We start from the raw sequence: 17894 nt of genomic DNA on the forward strand, positions 1-17894 counted from the left end.
ACACAGCACACAGTTCTATGTGATGACATACACAGCACACAGTTCTATGTGATGACAAACACAGCACACAGTTCTATGTGATGACAAACACAGCACACAGTTCTATGTGATGACAAACACAGCACACAGTTCTATGTGATGAAAAACACAGCACACTGTTTCATAACTGATATACCATAGCACACCGTTCAACATACAAATATATGACACCGATACACGAACCACTGTTCATATTTCTCATCTCTGTCTGTCTGTCTGTCTCCCCTTCTCTCTCTCTGTCTCTCCTGATATTTCAGATGACATTTATTAGATTCTAGCACATACACAGCAGATCAATAGCATTCAATCTGGAAGCTTTGACTTTGGAGTCTTTGCATGACTGTTCCGTTCACTGTGCTGTTGGGCTTTTTTCTGTGTCATCGTTTCTCTCTTGCCATTTAACTCTTGTTTCTTGTTAATCACTTTGTCGTTTTATTTCGCTGTATGTGTACAGAAACTTCATTTTCTGGTCTGTGACACTCTGGTAGTGATAGTATAATAATAATAATAATAATAATAATAATAATGATCATCATCATAATCATCATCATCATCATCTTCACCATCATCATCGTCGTCATCACCTGTCACACTGCTGCTGCATCTACTGCTTTCGGTGGTCAGTGATGACAGTAATGATGATGGTGGCAGCGATGACGACGCCGATAATGATGATGATGATGACGATGAGGAGGAGGAGGAGGAGAGGAGGATGGTGATGATGCTATGAGTGGTTGTCGTGGATGTGGTGGAGGTAGTGGAGGTGGGGAGGAGGGTGCTGTTGGGTGTTACCTTTTCACCCAGACACTGACTGTTACCAGCCTTTAAAAAAATATTTTTGGGAACTTCGACGTCATAATATGTATCCAACAGGAGTCTGTGAGGTTCCCGTGAACTATATGCAACAGACAGACAATGTCACTAACTGTGTAAGATACACGTTTCCAGAATCTGACAGTCAGGTGATAATGGCCAACTTTAGGTAAGATAAACACATTCAATATGTAACATTGATGTAATGTGATGGACTGTATGTATGATGTAGATAATATGTATCAGGTAATGTGATCAGCGTTTTGTAAGATACACATAGTCTATCTGTAACAATCAGGTGATGTGAACAAGTGTTTGTAGCATGTGTAACATTCACATACCCAGGTACAGTGTCGGAATGTCAGTCTGTAACATCCAGGCAATGTGCACTGTAACAGATGACGTCAGCATGTCAATTACTGTCAACTGTTACAGTCAGATTGTCATTGTGAACTTTTATCATTTAACAGCACTTACATTATATGAAGTGATATCCGTTAAAAACAGTCAGTTATATCACTGATGTCGGTAGCAGTCAGTATGATCAACTATCACTATTATAGACAGACAATATCTGCTGCTGTCACATGGTAGCATACTATGAGCCAGTGTCCGTCTTTAATGGTTAGGCCACAGACATCGCCGTTATAATGTGACACAAAATGATGTACTGTCACTGTGTATCGATCAGACGACAAACATTGATCCCAGTCTGTAACAGCAAGAAGGGTGAAGTGGTGTCGCTGTACCGGTGTTAGTGTGAAGGAGGCACGACGTGCCGTGTCAGCCATATATGTTCCGACCCATTGTCTGCTTAGTCAAGACACCATTATCCGACCTTTCCCGCACACAACACAACACAACACACACACACATACGCCCTCTCCCCTCCCCCCCCCCCCCCCCACCCTCCCCACAGCGGCTTTGAGAGCGTGGCGTATCCTAGGTTTCCATGAGTGTGTTGCTTTGATTGTTTTTCTTTGAGCATAACTCAGTGGTATGAAAGCATGTCATCTGGTGTGGTCTGTATTGTATTTCTGTGCTGTGTAGTTCTGTAGCTAGACGTGTAACAATGGCACTAAAATATTGCGTAGCTAGAAGTGTGACCATGACACTAAGCACTAGCACATTCATGGCCTCTGTGCCACCAACATCGCTGTCCTTGTCCAAACCTTTTATCTTGGTCACCCACAACAGTGGGGTGATTTAAAGTGCTGCCCCTAATAACCACATAATAACCACATAACCCTGACCCGTTATGTAAAAATATATTATGATGTGAACCACTGGCAGTCTGATGACGTGACCTGGTGTTAAACAGATAAATGAACTGTTGTAAGTCTGACAGTGTCACAGATAGATAAACTGATGTAAGTCTGATAATGTGACCTGGTGTTAAACAGATAAATAAACTGTTGTAAGTCTGATAATGTGACCTGGTGTTAAACAGATAAACTGTTGTAAGTCTGATAATGTGACCTGGTGTTAAACAGATAAATAAACTGTTGTAAGTCTGATAATGTGACCTGGTGTTAAACAGATGATTGAAGTGCTGTAAGTCTGATAATGTGACCTGGTATTAAACAGATAAATAAACTGTTGAAAGTCTGATAATGTGACCTGGTATTAAACAGATAAATAAACTGTTGTAAGTCTGATAATGTGACCTGGTGTTAAACAGATGATTGAAGTGCTGTAAGTCTGATAATGTGACCTGGTGTTAAACAGATAAATGGACTGCGGTCAAAGTGTAAAGAACAGATGATGGGAGTTGTTCTTTGTAACAGACAACATAAACCGATGTATGTAACAATGACATGATACAAAGCGGTTGTCTTTCTACAACAATATGACGCACGTAAAAGAACCCAAGGCAAATGATAGATTGTCCCTAGCAAAATTCAAAGGAAAAATCTACTTTGATATGAGCATGGATACACTTGCAGACAGAAAAAAAAGAGGCGTGGCGCTCACACTGTAGTGACGTACGTGCTATTCATGTGTCGCTTCTCTCTAGTGTCACATGGAGAAATCTGTTGTGAACAAGAGGAACACAACACAACACAACACAACACAACAGTTGAACTGCCATCACCACACATTAACTCTCTCCATACGAACGGCGAAAGAGACGACGTTAACAGCGTTTCTCCCCAATTACCATCATCAAAATATTGCAAGAGGAAGGCTCTTATACTGAAGAGGTGAATGTTGACAAAGAATACCACAATTCTTACGACGGAAGCTAAAGGTTGGGTCATTCAGACACCCACTGGACATCCGAGGGGTCTGTGTTGAGAAGAAGAGAGGACTGGCCGTACTGAGTGAGTTAACTGCTGTTAAAAGCATTCCAACATACGGGATATTGTCAATTTGTAAACCCAGACAGCAAGAGCTGTCGCCAGTGTGTGATATTTAGACAGGTAACATTTTGAATGTCAACTCTTCTCGGTCTGCGAGATTCAGATGATAGGAATTACAAAAAGCTAGTAATAACCAGACAACAAGCTATTGTCAGTGTGTAACAGCGAAACAATAGGCTATTGTCAGAGTGTAACAGCGAAACAATAAGCTATTGTCAGAGTGTAACAGCGAAACAATAAGCTATTGTCTGAGTGTAACAGCGAGATAATAAGCTATTGTCAGAGTGTAACAGCGAAACAATAAGCTGTTGTCAGAGTGTAACAGCGAAACAATAAGCTATTGTCTGAGTGTAACAGCGAGATAATAAGCTATTGTCAGAGTGTAACAGCGAAACAATAAGCTATTGTCAGAGTGTAACAGCGAAACAATAAGCTATTGTCAGAGTGTAACAGCGAAACAATAAACCCTTGTCAGAGTGTAACAGCGAAACAATAAACCCTTGTCAGAGTGTAACAGCGAGATAATAAGCCATTGTCAGAGTGTAACAGCGAAATAATGAAAGCAGTATCAACTTTTGCCATTCTCTAGCATATCAGTTTCAGTATAGCATAGATATGAACAAAATGTTTGTAATATTCAGAGCAAATATACACTATTTTCAATCTTCAGATATCACATGATATGCACAGTTGTTTGTAACAATCATGATATGAACCATTCTCGGTCTACAGTTACAAGATAATTTGGAATACTGGATGAAGCAAATGATAGGACAATAACCCCCTCTCTGTTCACTGTGAACACTGACATGACAATAACCTCTCTGTTCACTGTGAACATTGACATGACAAAAAAACCCCTCTCTGTTCATTGTGAACATTGACATGACAATAACCTTTCTGTTCACTGTGAACACTGACATGACAGTAACCTCTCTGTTTACTGTGAACATTGACATGACCAAAAAAACCCCTCTCTGTTCACTGTGAACATTGACATATAACCTCCTCTCTGTTCACTGTGAACATTGACATATAACCTCCTCTATGTTCACTGTGAACATTGACATGACAATAACCTCTCTGTTCACTGTGAACATTGACATATAACATCCTCTCTGTTCACTGTGAACATTGACATATAACCTCCTCTTTGTTCACTGTGAACATTGACATGACAATAACCTCTCTGTTCACTGTCAACATTGACATGACAATAACCCCCTCTCTGTTCACTGTGAACACTGACATGACAATAACCTCTCTGTTCACTGTCAACATTGACATGACAATAACCCCCTCTCTATTCACTGTGAACATTGACACATGACCTCCTCTCTGTTCACTGTGAACATTGACACATGACCTCCTCTCTGTTCACTGTGAACATTGACATATAGCCTCCTCTCTGTTCACTGTGAACATTGACATATAGCCTCCTCTCTGTTCACTGTGAACATTGACATATGACCCCCTCTCTGTTCACTGTGAACATTGACACATGACCTCCTCTCTGTTCACTGTGAACATTGACATATAGCCTCCTCTCTGTTCACTGTGAACATTGACATATAACCCATCTCTGTTCACTGTGAACATTGACATATAACCTCCTCTGTTCACTGTGAACATTGACATATAGCCTCCTCTCTGTTCACTGTGAACATTGACATATAGCCTCCTCTCTGTTCACTGTGAACATTGACATATGACCCCTCTCTGTTCACTGTGAACATTGACATATAACCTCCTCTGTTCACTGTGAACATTGACACATGACCCCTGTATGTTCACTGTGAACATTGACAAATAACCTCCTCTCTGTTCACTGTGAACATTGACATATAACCTCCTCTCTGTTCACTGTGAACATTGACACATGACCTCCTCTCTGTTCACTGTGAACATTGACACATGACCTCCTCTCTGTTCACTGTGAACATTGACAAATAACCTCCTCTCTGTTCACTGTGAACATGGACATATGACCCCCTCTCTGTTCACTGTGAACATTGACACATGATCTCCTCTCTGTTCACTGTGAACATTGACATATGACCCCCTCTCTGTTCACTGTGGACATTGACACATGATCTCCTCTCTGTTCACTGTGAACATTGACACATGATCTCCTCTCTGTTCACTGTGAACATTGACACATGATCTCCTCTCTGTTCACTGTGAACATTGACACATGATCTCCTCTCTGTTCACTGTGAACATGGACATATAACCTCGTCTCTGATGTGATGCTGGGTATTGATGATGATGACGATGATGATGATGATGATGATGATGATGGTGTTGATATTGATGACGACGATGACGATGATGATGATTGTGTTGATGATGATGATGATGATGATGATGATGGTGTTGATATTGATGATGATGATGATGATGATGATGATGGTGTTGATATTGATGATGATGATGATGATGGCGATGATGATGATGATGATGGTGTGACGTGATGCTGGACTGTTGCAGCTGTTCGCTGTGGACAACTGTGTGGAGGACTGGCGCATCGCCATGTCGTGGCGGCGGATGATGCAGCTGCTTGTGGAGATCGTCATCTGCGCCGTGCACCCCATCCCCGGCAACTTCACCTTCTCGTGGACCGTGGTGCTGGCCGAGACAGACGTGGCGGTGCAGCGACGCCACATGTCCGTGGACGTGCTGCTGTCCATTCCGATGTTCCTCCGCCTGTACCTCATCTGCCGCGTCATGCTGCTCCACTCCAGGCTCTTCACAGACGCCTCCTCCAGGAGTATCGGCGCTCTCAACCGGATTCACTTCGACACCAAGTTCGTGCTGAAGACCCTCATGACCATCACCCCGGGAACCGTGCTGCTCGTCTTCATGCTCTCGCTCTGGATCATCGCCGCTTGGCTGCTCAGGGCCTGCGAGGGGTGAGTCCGTCTGTGTTCACTCTTAGCGACAGGATGATGACACGTGGGCACTTAGGGAGACCCACACGATCACATTAGAGGTGCCCGCCCCAACATTGACATTTAGGGACAGGATAACTGCACATAGTCATTTGAGGACAGGATAACCGCATGTTTTATACATTGAGGGACATGATAACTACACATAGACATTGAGGGACAGGATAACTGCACATAGACATTGAGGGACATGATAACTGCACATAGACATTGAGGGACATGATAACTGCACACAGACATTGAGGGACATGATAACTGCACACAGACATTGAGGGACAGGATCATACATAGACACTGAGGGACATGATAACTGCACATAGACATTGAGGGACAGGATCATACATAGACATTGAGGGACATGATAACTGCACATAGACATTGAGGGACAGGATCATACATAGACATTGAGGGACATGATAACTGCACATAGACACTGAGGGACATGATAACTGCACATAGACATTGAGGGACAGGATCATACACAGACATTGAGGGACATGATAACTGCACATAGACATTGAGGGACAGGATCATACATAGACATTGAGGGACATGATAACTGCACATAGACACTGAGGGACATGATAACTGCACATAGACATTGAGGGACAGGATCATACATAGACATTGAGGGACATGATAACTGCACATAGACATTGAGGGACAGGATCATACATAGACACTGAGGGACAGGATAACTGTACATAGGCATTGAGGGACATTGTGGGACAGGATCACACATAGACATTGAAGGACATTGAGGGACAGGATCACACACATACAGTGAGGGACAGGATAACAGCACAGAGACATTGAGGGACAGGCTCACACATAGACATTGAGGGACAGGATAACTCCACACAGACATTGAGGGACAGGATCACACACAGACATTGAGGGACAGGATAACAGCACATAGACATTGAGGGACAGGATAACTCCACACAGACATTGAGGGACAGGATCACACATAGACATTGAGGGACAGGATAACTCCACACAGACATTGAGGGACAGGATCACACACAGACATTGAGGGACAGGATAACAGCACATAGACATTGAGGGACAGGATAACAGCACATAGACATTGAGGGACAGGCTCACACATAGACATTGAGGGACAGGATAACTCCACACAGACATTGAGGGACAGGATAACTCCACATAGACATTTGAGGAAAAGGATAACTACACATAGACAGTGAAGGACAGGATAACTACACATATATATTTATTGTACTGTATTGTATTTCTCTTTTTATCACAACAGATTTCTCTGTGTGAAATTCGGGCTGCTCTCCCCATGGAGAGCGCGTCGCTACACTACAGCGCCTCCCTTTTTTGTATTTTTTCCTGCATGTAGTTTTTGTGTTGAGAGACATTGAGGGACAGGATAACCGCACATAGACATTTATGGACAGGATAACACACAGACATTGAGGGACGTGATAACTGCACATAGACATTTAGGGACAGGATCATACGTAGACACTGAGGAACAGTGTTAATTGCACATAGACATTGAATACATGATAACTACACATTGACATTGTTGGACAGGATCACACACACACTCACATTTGATGATGATGATGGAGTCTCCCGCCGGACCGACGGATGAGTAGGCAGGCAGGCTTATCTGTCGGTGTGTGTCCTCATATGGGAGAAGAAGCCGATTCTGGATGCGCAGCACTTCCCACAGGTGTTGCAAGGGAAAACGCCTCCAGAAGTTGAACCCTGCTTCCTTCGCTCACGCTTCTCCTTGATGGCTAGCGTTCTCTTGTTTTCAAACATCTTTATTATACCACTAGAGCACAGCATCCTCCAGCGAGAGTGGACAAGGGCATCAGTTTCCCAAGAAGCGATGTCTATGTGACAGGCTTTGAGGTTTGTCTTCAAGGTGTCTTTGAAGCGCTTGCAGGGTCTTCCAAGTTCGCGGTGGCCTTCCTTCAGCTGGCCATACAGTAGCATCTTCGGGATCCTGCTGTCTGTCATGCGGACAACGTGCAGCCTTTCGATGCTGGGCAGATCGCTCCTCTCTAAGACCTGGAGGTTGGAGACCCTGTCTTGCCACTTTATGCCGAGAATCTTTCGTAGGCATCTCTGGTGAAACTCCTCAAGTTGTTGAAAATGATGGTGATACGTCGTCCATGTTTCACAGCAGTACAACAAGGTGGTCAGCACAACAGCTCTGTAGGTTTTGATTTTGGTGCTGAGCCTGATGCCTTTGTTGTTCCACAGCCTGTTGTTGAATCTGCCAAAGGCCGAGCTGGCCTTGGCGATGCGCAGCGTCACTTCTGCATCAAGGGCTCTGTTGCTGCATAGGGTGCTGCCCAGATAGCAAAACGTTTCGACTGACTTGATTTCTGTGTCATCGATCTTGATTGCAGGTGTGGGGGGGAGGCACTGGCGTTCTGTGAGCTAGCTGGTTGGTACATGGACTCGGTCTTGCTGAGGCTGATGGTGAGTCCAAACCGTCTGCAAGAAGTTGAGAACCTGTCCATAATGACCTGAATGTCCTCATGGTTGTGTGCAGCAAGTGCACAGTCATCAGCGAAGAGGAGCTCTGAACAGTGCCTCAAACACCCTGGACTTCGTGTGGAGTCACCGCAAGTTGAAAAGTTTGCCATCTGTGCAAAACTGAATGTAGATGCCCCAGTCACAGTCTTGGAAGGCGTCAATCAGCATGGCAGAGAAGAGAATGGAGAACAGTGTGGGTGCCAGGACGCAGCCCTGCTTCACTCCATTTACCTCAGGGAACAGATCTGACATGTCAATATTTTCCTGTACTCTCGCCTGCATGCCATCGTGGAATGATGCAATCAGCTGGATTAGGCTCTCTGAGCAGCCGAACTTTAGGAGGATCTTCCACAGACAACGGCGGTTCACTGTGTCGAAGGCCTTAGTCAGCTCTACAAAGACCATGTGGAGCTCCTTGTTCTGCTCACAGCACTTCTCTTTCATCTGGCGTTCGGCAAACACCATGTCACATGTTCCCCTCACTGTGCTTCAAGGATGACTGTGTTGGAGACATGGTCAACCAGTCTGTTCAGTATGATGCGGGCGAATATCTTGCTGGCGATGCATAGGAGAGAGATTCCGCAGTGGTTATCGCAGGATGTTTTGTCTCCCTTCCGTTTGTAAATGTGGACATTGAAGCATCCTTGAAATCCTGGGGAACCTCCCCTCTCTCCCAGATAGACTGGAACAGGGTGGTCAGCTTGTCTGTCAGCACCTCGCCCCCATACTTGTAGATGTCAGCCTGGATTCCATCCGCTCCTAGTGCTTTTCCTGACGTTGTCAGCTTCAGGGCCTTCCGGGTCTCGGCTTTGGTGGGAGGCGCAGCTAGCGAGTCATTGACTGGTAGCTGTGGGAGGGCTGCAATTACCTCGTCAGATACGGACGAGTCCCTGTTGAGGAGGGTGTTGAGGTGCTCTGCCCAGTGGGCAAGGATGTCTTTCTTGTCTGTCAGGAGGGTGGTCTGGTCCAAGGCTCGGACAGGGGTTGATCCTGTGACTCTCGGCCCATACACAGCTCGGAGACCATCATGGAAGGTATTCGTGTCGTGAGCATCAGCAGTGGACTGAAGCTCTTCGGACTTGCTCTCCCACCAGGTGTCCTTCATCTCACGCAGCCTCTCCTGTACGAGTTGCTTAGTTTGCAAGAAATGGTTCTCCTTCCTCTGGCAGTCTTCATCGGAAATGTGATCCTGATGCCGTATATGCAGTGTGTTCAGGAGCTTGGAGATTCCAGTGTCGTTCTCGTCAAACCAGTCTTTGTGGCTCCTCTGTACAAAGCCAAGTGTATCAGCTGCTGCTATGTACACAGCATCGCTATAGGTGCTCCATACCTCTTCTACATCAGCCGATGCAGGAATCTCTTGGAGAGCTGCTTGAATTTGCTGCTGCAGCACGTCCTTGGTGATAGGGAGGCGGTGGATGTTCAGTTTCCTGCCTGCCTTTCTGCCTGGCTGGTTGGAGCTTGCGTGCAAGTCTGATGTTCATCTTGCTGCGTACCGGGTGATGGTCCGACCAACAGACTGCTCCTCTCATGCAGCGTGTAATGGAAACATCCTGCCGGACAATCACATAGTTCAGCATGTGCCACTGCTTGGAGCAGGGGTGCATCCATGTGTTCTTGTACTTGTCCACTTGTTGGAAGAGGGTGTTGGTGATGGTCAGTCCATACTGCGCACAGAGCGAGAGCAAAAGCAGTCCGTTGGAGTTGCACTTGCCAGTGCCGTGCTGTCCTAGGACTTTTGGCCATGAGGAGAAGTCCACGCCGATGCGGGCATTGAAATCCCCAAGGATGATCAGCCTGTCCTTTCTATCTACCGCTGAAATGGTGCGGCTGAGCTCCTCGTAGAAAGATTCTTTGATGTCATCAGGGTTGGTCATCGTCGGGGCATAGCAGCTGATGAATGTGGAGAAGCGATCCTCGGACAGCTTCAGACGCAGGGTCATCAGCCTATCCCACGTGGAAGGCTGTCGAGTTGTCGTGCAAGTTTGGTTTGTATGGCAAAGCCATCTGGCTTCCCAATGCAGTAGAAGGTGTAGCCCCCTCCAACTTCCTCCAGCTGGGTTTCACCCGCAAACCTGGTTTCGCTCAGGGCTGGTATGTCCACCTGGTAGCGATCAAGCATTCTAGCCATGAGCGCTGTGCGCCTTTCTGGTCTGTCGTCTCTGTCCGAAAGGGTGCGAACATTCCAGGCACCCAGAGTCAGGGCATGACTCCTGGTTCTTTTCTTCTGTTGTTTTCGACTGCTAGTGTTGGATGTCCAAGTAGGTTCGGTTTTGTTTAGGGATCCTTTTATCTCCCCTTCCCCATGTGGGGAGAGCAGTGCTGTCCCTAAAAAGGGCTGCTCTGACAGTGGGAGGATACGGGTGCCGCATCTGCCCCAGTCTACGGCGGACGACCATCACCCCACAGCCGCCTGCGTGCAGAGGCGTGACTAGGAACTGCCAGCAGCATCCTCTGCGTGTCCCCGTTACCACTTCTCCATCGCCGCAGGGCTTGGGAAAGCTGGGTGTTGAAGGGCTAGCTTGTCATTCCGACATTAGCCTGGTTGCCTAACCAGCACATGTGACTTCTTTTTTTAGTGAAGAGGAGTTGTGCAGTCCCTTCCCCACCCTCTCGCCAGCCGACGCTCAGAGTCCCACAGGTGCAGATACTGCCACGTGTAGAACGGCCTCGGCAGGTGCAGGTTTTTTTCTTTGGAGTTCCGTCTCCTAGGAGGACTTCCAGCCAAGGATAAGAGCTCCCCTGGGTTACATGGTATCAGTAGCAAGGGCTATGCCCCTGACATGACCACACACACACATTTAGGGACTTGATAACTACACATAGACATTGAGGGACAGAATAACTACATATGGACATTGAGGGACAGGATCACACAATGATGATAAATAAGCGTATAAATGTAAAACATATTCACACACACACACACACACACACACACACACACACACACACACACACACACACACACACACACATGCATAACAGATATGAAAGCACAGTCAAATACAAATAAACGTACATGAGCCCCGACACACACACAGACACAGACACACACACACACACACACACACACACATTACCCTGCACACCACCCCACCCCCTCTCCTCCACACACTCATTTCTAGGCTACGTATCGCACCTTCCACGGCACACACACACACACACACACACACACACACACACACACACACACACACACACTTGTACAAGCACACACACATACGCCCATATCCCCCACCCCCAGCTCCACACACATAATATACAAATATATGCACACCCGCACGTTCGAATATTCCGTGGACATGCATACACACACATACCTCATCCTCTACACACACACACACACACACACACACACACACACACACGAACGTGCACAGAGCTCTCCTGACACGTGTGTACACTTACACCCTCACACACGGACACAAACACACAGACACACAAACACACACATACACACACCACAGAGGCTGCCACTGATTGGCCGCAAGAGGGGTGGGAAAAGATCTCTGATGTCTAGTGTGTTGCTCAGTCTATTGTATTTGGAAAAGCCCACAGAGACTGTTCCGTTTTGAAGAAATTTGCGCAGTGTTGGTTTGGAAATGATGCCGATATTCGTTTTATTTGCAAAGCATCGTGCTCTACCTTTCATGTTAGACTTACGGCCTCTCACTCTCTCTGCTTTTATTTCTTTGAGGCGATCGATGATGTGATGGCATTGTACCTGTTCTTTTTGGTATTCGTTGACTTTTCTGAGGATTTCCGATTTTCCTTGTTGCTGTTGTGTTACCTGCAACTAAGTCTGTCAGCTCGCTAAGTCTGTCAGCTCGCTCATTTCCCTTAAAACCTGCATATCCCGGGCAGTATGACCATGTTAAGTTTTTTAATCTGAAAGTTGCGCATTGCCTCATGCCACTCTGGGCTTCCCATTCCACATTCAGTTTTCTGTATGAGGTTCATTGAGTCCGTTAGAATCATGGCATGTTGGTTCCCGGGCATATGGATAGATGATAGCCACTGGAGGGCATGTGTCACAGCTTCAACTTCCATCGTTAGGTTGGAGGTTGTGACTTTGTAGGCAGCATTCTAGGGACAGATCTAGGGACAGGATCACACATAGACATTGAGGGACAGGATCACACATAGACATTGAGGGACAGGATCACACATAGACATTGAGGGACAGGATCACACATAGACATTTAGGGACAGGATCACACATAGACATTGAGGGACAGGATCACACATAGACATTAGAGACAGGATCACACATAGACATTAGAGACAGGATCACACATAGACATTTAGGAACAGAGCACACATAGACATTAGAGACAGGATCACACATAGACATTAGAGACAGGATCACACATAGACATTAGAGACAGGATCACACATAGACATTTAGGAACAGAGCACACATAGACATTAGAGACAGGATCACACATAGACATTAGAGACAGGATCACACATAGACATTGAGGGACAGGATCACACATAGACATTAGAGACAGGATCACACATAGAATTAGAGACAGGATTACATTAGAGACAGGATCACACATAGACATTGAGGGACAGGATCACACATAGACATTTAGGGACAGAGCACACATAGACATTGGAGACAGGATCACACATAGACATTGAGGGACAGGATCACACATAGACATTGAGGGACAGGATCACACATAGACATTTAGGAACAGAGCACACATAGACATTGAGGGACAGGATCACACATAGACATTAGAGACAGGATCACACATAGACATTAGAGACAGGATCACACATAGAATTAGAGACAGGATTACATTAGAGACAGGATCACACATAGACATTGAGGGACAGGATCACACATAGACATTAGAGACAGGATCACACATAGACATTTAGGAACAGAGCACACATAGACATTAGAGACAGGATCACACATAGACATTAGAGACAGGATCACACATAGACATTTAGGGAAAGGATCACACATCGACATTTAGGGACAGGATCACACATAGACATTTAGGAACAGAGCACACATAGACATTAGAGACAGGATCACACATAGACATTAGAGACAGGATCACACATAGACATTGAGGGACAGATCACACATAGACATTGAGGGACAGATCACACATAGACATTAGAGACAGGATCACACATAGACATTAATTAGGGAGAGATAACAACTAGACATTTAGGGACGTGATAACCACTCTTCTTCTTCACTTCTCCAGTCACCAGGTTCTGGATAATTACACATAGACATTGAGGGACAGGATCACACATAGACATTAGGGAGAGATCACACATAGACATTTAGGGACGTGATAACCACTCTTCTTCTTCACTTCTCCAGTCACCAGGTTCTGGATAATTACACATAGACATTGAGGGACAGGATCACACATAGACATTAGGGAGAGATCACACATAGACATTTAGGGACGTGATAACCACTCTTCTTCTTCACTTCTCCAGTCACCAGGTTCTGGATAATTACACATAGACATTGAGGGACAGGATCACACATAGACATTAGGGAGAGATCACACATAGACATTAGGGAGAGGTCACACATAGACATTGAGGGACAGGATCACACATAGACATTAGGGAGAGATCACACATAGACATTAGGGAGAGATCACACATAGACATTGAGGGACAGGATCACACATAGACATTAGGGAGAGATCACACATAGACATTAGGGAGAGGTCACACATAGACATTGAGGGACAGGATCACACATAGACATTAGGGAGAGGTCACACATAGACATTAGGGACAGGATCACACATAGACATTGAGGGACAGGATCACACATAGACATTGAGGGAGAGATCACACATAGACATTGAGGGACAGGATCACACATAGACATTAGGGAGAGATCATTAGGGAGAGATCACACATAGACATTAGGGAGAGATCACACATAGACATTGAGGGACAACCACATGTATGTGGCAGTGTGAGCAAAAAAATGAAATAAAATTAAATAAGTAAATAAATAAATATATAAATAAAATATAAAATAAAATAAAATAAGTCAATAAATATCAAAAATATAAAAAAAAGATTAAATTGCCAATAAACTCCCCCCCCCCCCCACACACACACTCACCAACCCCCCCCCAAAAAAAAAACAACAACAACAAACAAACAAAAAAAAACAACAAAAACCCCCCAAGAATTTAATATATAAATAAATAAAACCCAGGGGTTATTTCCCTTAGAAAATAAATGAAGTTTACAATCTGCAGGATCCCACCGCACCCACAACTCACACACTTGACTACGAGTAAGACACAACAACACACAGATACAACAAACAACAATAATTATCAACACCCAGTCATACAGTCTCATCAGGACACCATACAAAAATTGACAAATCAAATATACAGCCTCACTAACAATACACCAATGATAACAGAGACTGCTTTATCATATTCCAACAACCATTTATTAATCAAGGGATATTTTAGAATGGGCTTATGGGGTGGACAATGGGTTAAAAAAAAGAAGGAAAAAACAAACAAACAAACAAACAAGAACACACAACCATACACCTCTAACTTCTCCCACAATTATTTCACAAACAAAAAGTACAACCAAAAAAACAAAAACAAAAACAAAAAACCCCACAAATTTTCCTGTCCTATTAACAAAACCCAGTCCCAAAATTTGGCAAATCTAAAAACTCCTTACTAAACCCAAAATTTGCTTTTCCTAATCCTAATCCCCCTTAAAAAAAAAATAATAAATAAAATAAAAAAAACGTGCTGCCGCCCCTCTTTAAAACAACAGGCTAAACTACTACAGGGTGCAAAGCATGGCGGATTCTTGGCGTCTTTGTAAAAACTAAAATCGGACTATTCACATCAAATTTAAAGTATAATCAATAAAATTATTCATGTAACAAAAATAATCCTAAAAATAAAATTTAAATACTCATGAATACTACAAATATTCTTGGTTAATACATTAAAAAGAAAAGCATTAATAATAATTAAAAAAAACAACAACTTCCCAATCTTTCTACCTGAATAATCTACAACACAACAAAACGGGAGGTGATCGGAACTTCAGTCCACACTACCACATGTAGATAGAATGACCACCCTTCGTCTTCAATTCTCCTGTCACCATGTTCTAGAACCACCTTTCCTCTTCAATTCTCCTGTCACCATGTTCTAGAACCACCCTTCCTCTTCAATTCTCCTGTCACCATGTTCTAGAGCCACCCTTCTTCCTCAATTCTCCTGTCACCATGTTCTAGAACCACCCTTCTTCACTTCTCCTGTCACCATGTTCTAGAGCCACCTTTCTTCTTCACTTCTCCTGTCACCATGTTCTAGAGCCACCTTTCTTCTTCAATTCTCCTGTCACCATGTTCTAGAACCACCTTTCCTCTTCAATTCTCCTGTCACCATGTTCTAGAGCCACCTTTCCTCTTCAATTCTCCTGTCACCATGTTCTAGAACCACCTTTCCTCTTCAGTTCTCCTGTCACCATGTTCTAGAACCACCCTTCTTCACTTCTCCTGTCACCATGTTCTAGAGCCACCCTTCTTCTTCAATTCCCCTGTCACCATGTTCTAGAGCCACCTTTCTTCTTCACTTCTCCTGTCACCATGTTCTAGAGCCACCTTTCTTCTTCAATTCTCCTGTCACCATGTTCTAGAGCCACCCTTCTTCTTCAGTTCTCCTGTCACCATGTTCTAGAACCACCCTTCTTCTTCAATTCTCCTGTCACCATGTTCTAGAGCCACCCTTTCTCTTCAATTCTCCTGTCACCATGTTCTAGAGCCACCCTTTCTTCTTCAATTCTCCTGTCACCATGTTCTAGAGCCACCTTTCTCTTCAATTCTCCTGTCACCATGTTCTAGAGCCACCCTTTCTTCTTCAATTCTCCTGTCACCATGTTCTAGAGCCACCCTTCTTCTCAATTCTCCTGTCACCATGTTCTAGAGCCACCTTTCTTCTTCACTTCTCCTGTCACCATGTTCTAGAGCCACCTTTCTTCTTCAATTCTCCTGTCACCATGTTCTAGAGCCACCCTTCTTCTTCAGTTCTCCTGTCACCATGTTCTAGAACCACCCTTCTTCTTCAATTCTCCTGTCACCATGTTCTAGAACCACCTTTCTTCTTCAATTCTCCTGTCACCATGTTCTAGAGCCACCCTTCTTCTTCACTTCTCCTGTCACCATGTTCTAGAGCCACCCTTCTCTTCAATTCTCCTGTCACCATGTTCTAGAGCCACCTTTCTTCTTCAGTTCTCCTGTCACCATGTTCTAGAACCACCCTTCTTCAATTCTCCTGTCACCATGTTCTAGAACCACCTTTCTTCTTCAGTTCTCCTGTCACCATGTTCTAGAACCACCCTTCTTCTTCAATTCTCCTGTCACCATGTTCTAGAACCACCCTTCTTCTTCAATTCTCCTGTCACCATGTTCTAGAACCACCTTTCCTCTTCACTTCTCCTGTCACCATGTTCTAGAGCCACCCTTTTTCTTCAGTTCTCCTGTCACCATGTTCTAGAACCACCCTTCTTCCTCAATTCTCCTGTCACCATGTTCTAGAGCCACCTTTCTTCTTCAATTCTCCTGTCACCATGTTCTAGAGCCACCCTTCTTCTTCAGTTCTCCTGTCACCATGTTCTAGAGCCACCCTTCTTCTTCAATTCTCCTGTCACCATGTTCTAGAACCACCTTTCCTCTTCAATTCTCCTGTCACCATGTTCTAGAGCCACCCTTCTTCCTCAATTCTCCTGTCACCATGTTCTAGAGCCACCTTTCTTCTTCACTTCTCCTGTCACCATGTTCTAGAGCCACCTTTCTTCTTCAATTCTCCTGTCACCATGTTCTAGAGCCACCCTTCCTCTTCAGTTCTCCTGTCACCATGTTCTAGAGCTACCCTTCTTCTTCAATTCTCCTGTCACCATGTTCTAGAGCCACCCTTCTTCTTCACTTCTCCTGTCACCATGTTCTAGAGCCACCTTTCTTCTTCACTTCTCCTGTCACCATGTTCTAGAGCCACCTTTCTTCTTCAATTCTCCTGTCACCATGTTCTAGAGCCACCCTTCTTCTTCACTTCTCCTGTCACCATGTTCTAGAGCCACCTTTCTTCTTCAATTCTCCTGTCACCATGTTCTAGAGCCACCTTTCTTCTTCAATTCTCCTGTCACCATGTTC

The 17894-nt window shown here is 44.7% G+C and overlaps 1 protein-coding gene across 4 annotated transcripts in view; it reads left to right on the forward strand.

Annotated features, from left to right (window-relative positions):
- LOC143297321 (small conductance calcium-activated potassium channel protein 1-like) overlaps positions 1-17894 on the forward strand; it is a 197915-nt gene that overhangs the window by 85786 nt on the left and 94235 nt on the right. For all 4 annotated transcript variants that reach the window (XM_076609606.1, XM_076609608.1, XM_076609607.1 and 1 more), the window contains one exon: positions 5706-6127. In XM_076609606.1, the coding sequence (XP_076465721.1) occupies positions 5706-6127 (422 nt within the window). The remainder of the gene's footprint in view (positions 1-5705; positions 6128-17894) is intronic.

The sequence above is a fragment of the Babylonia areolata genome, chromosome 22 (genome assembly GCF_041734735.1).
Source record: "Babylonia areolata isolate BAREFJ2019XMU chromosome 22, ASM4173473v1, whole genome shotgun sequence".
Lineage (NCBI taxonomy): Eukaryota > Metazoa > Mollusca > Gastropoda > Neogastropoda > Buccinidae > Babylonia > Babylonia areolata.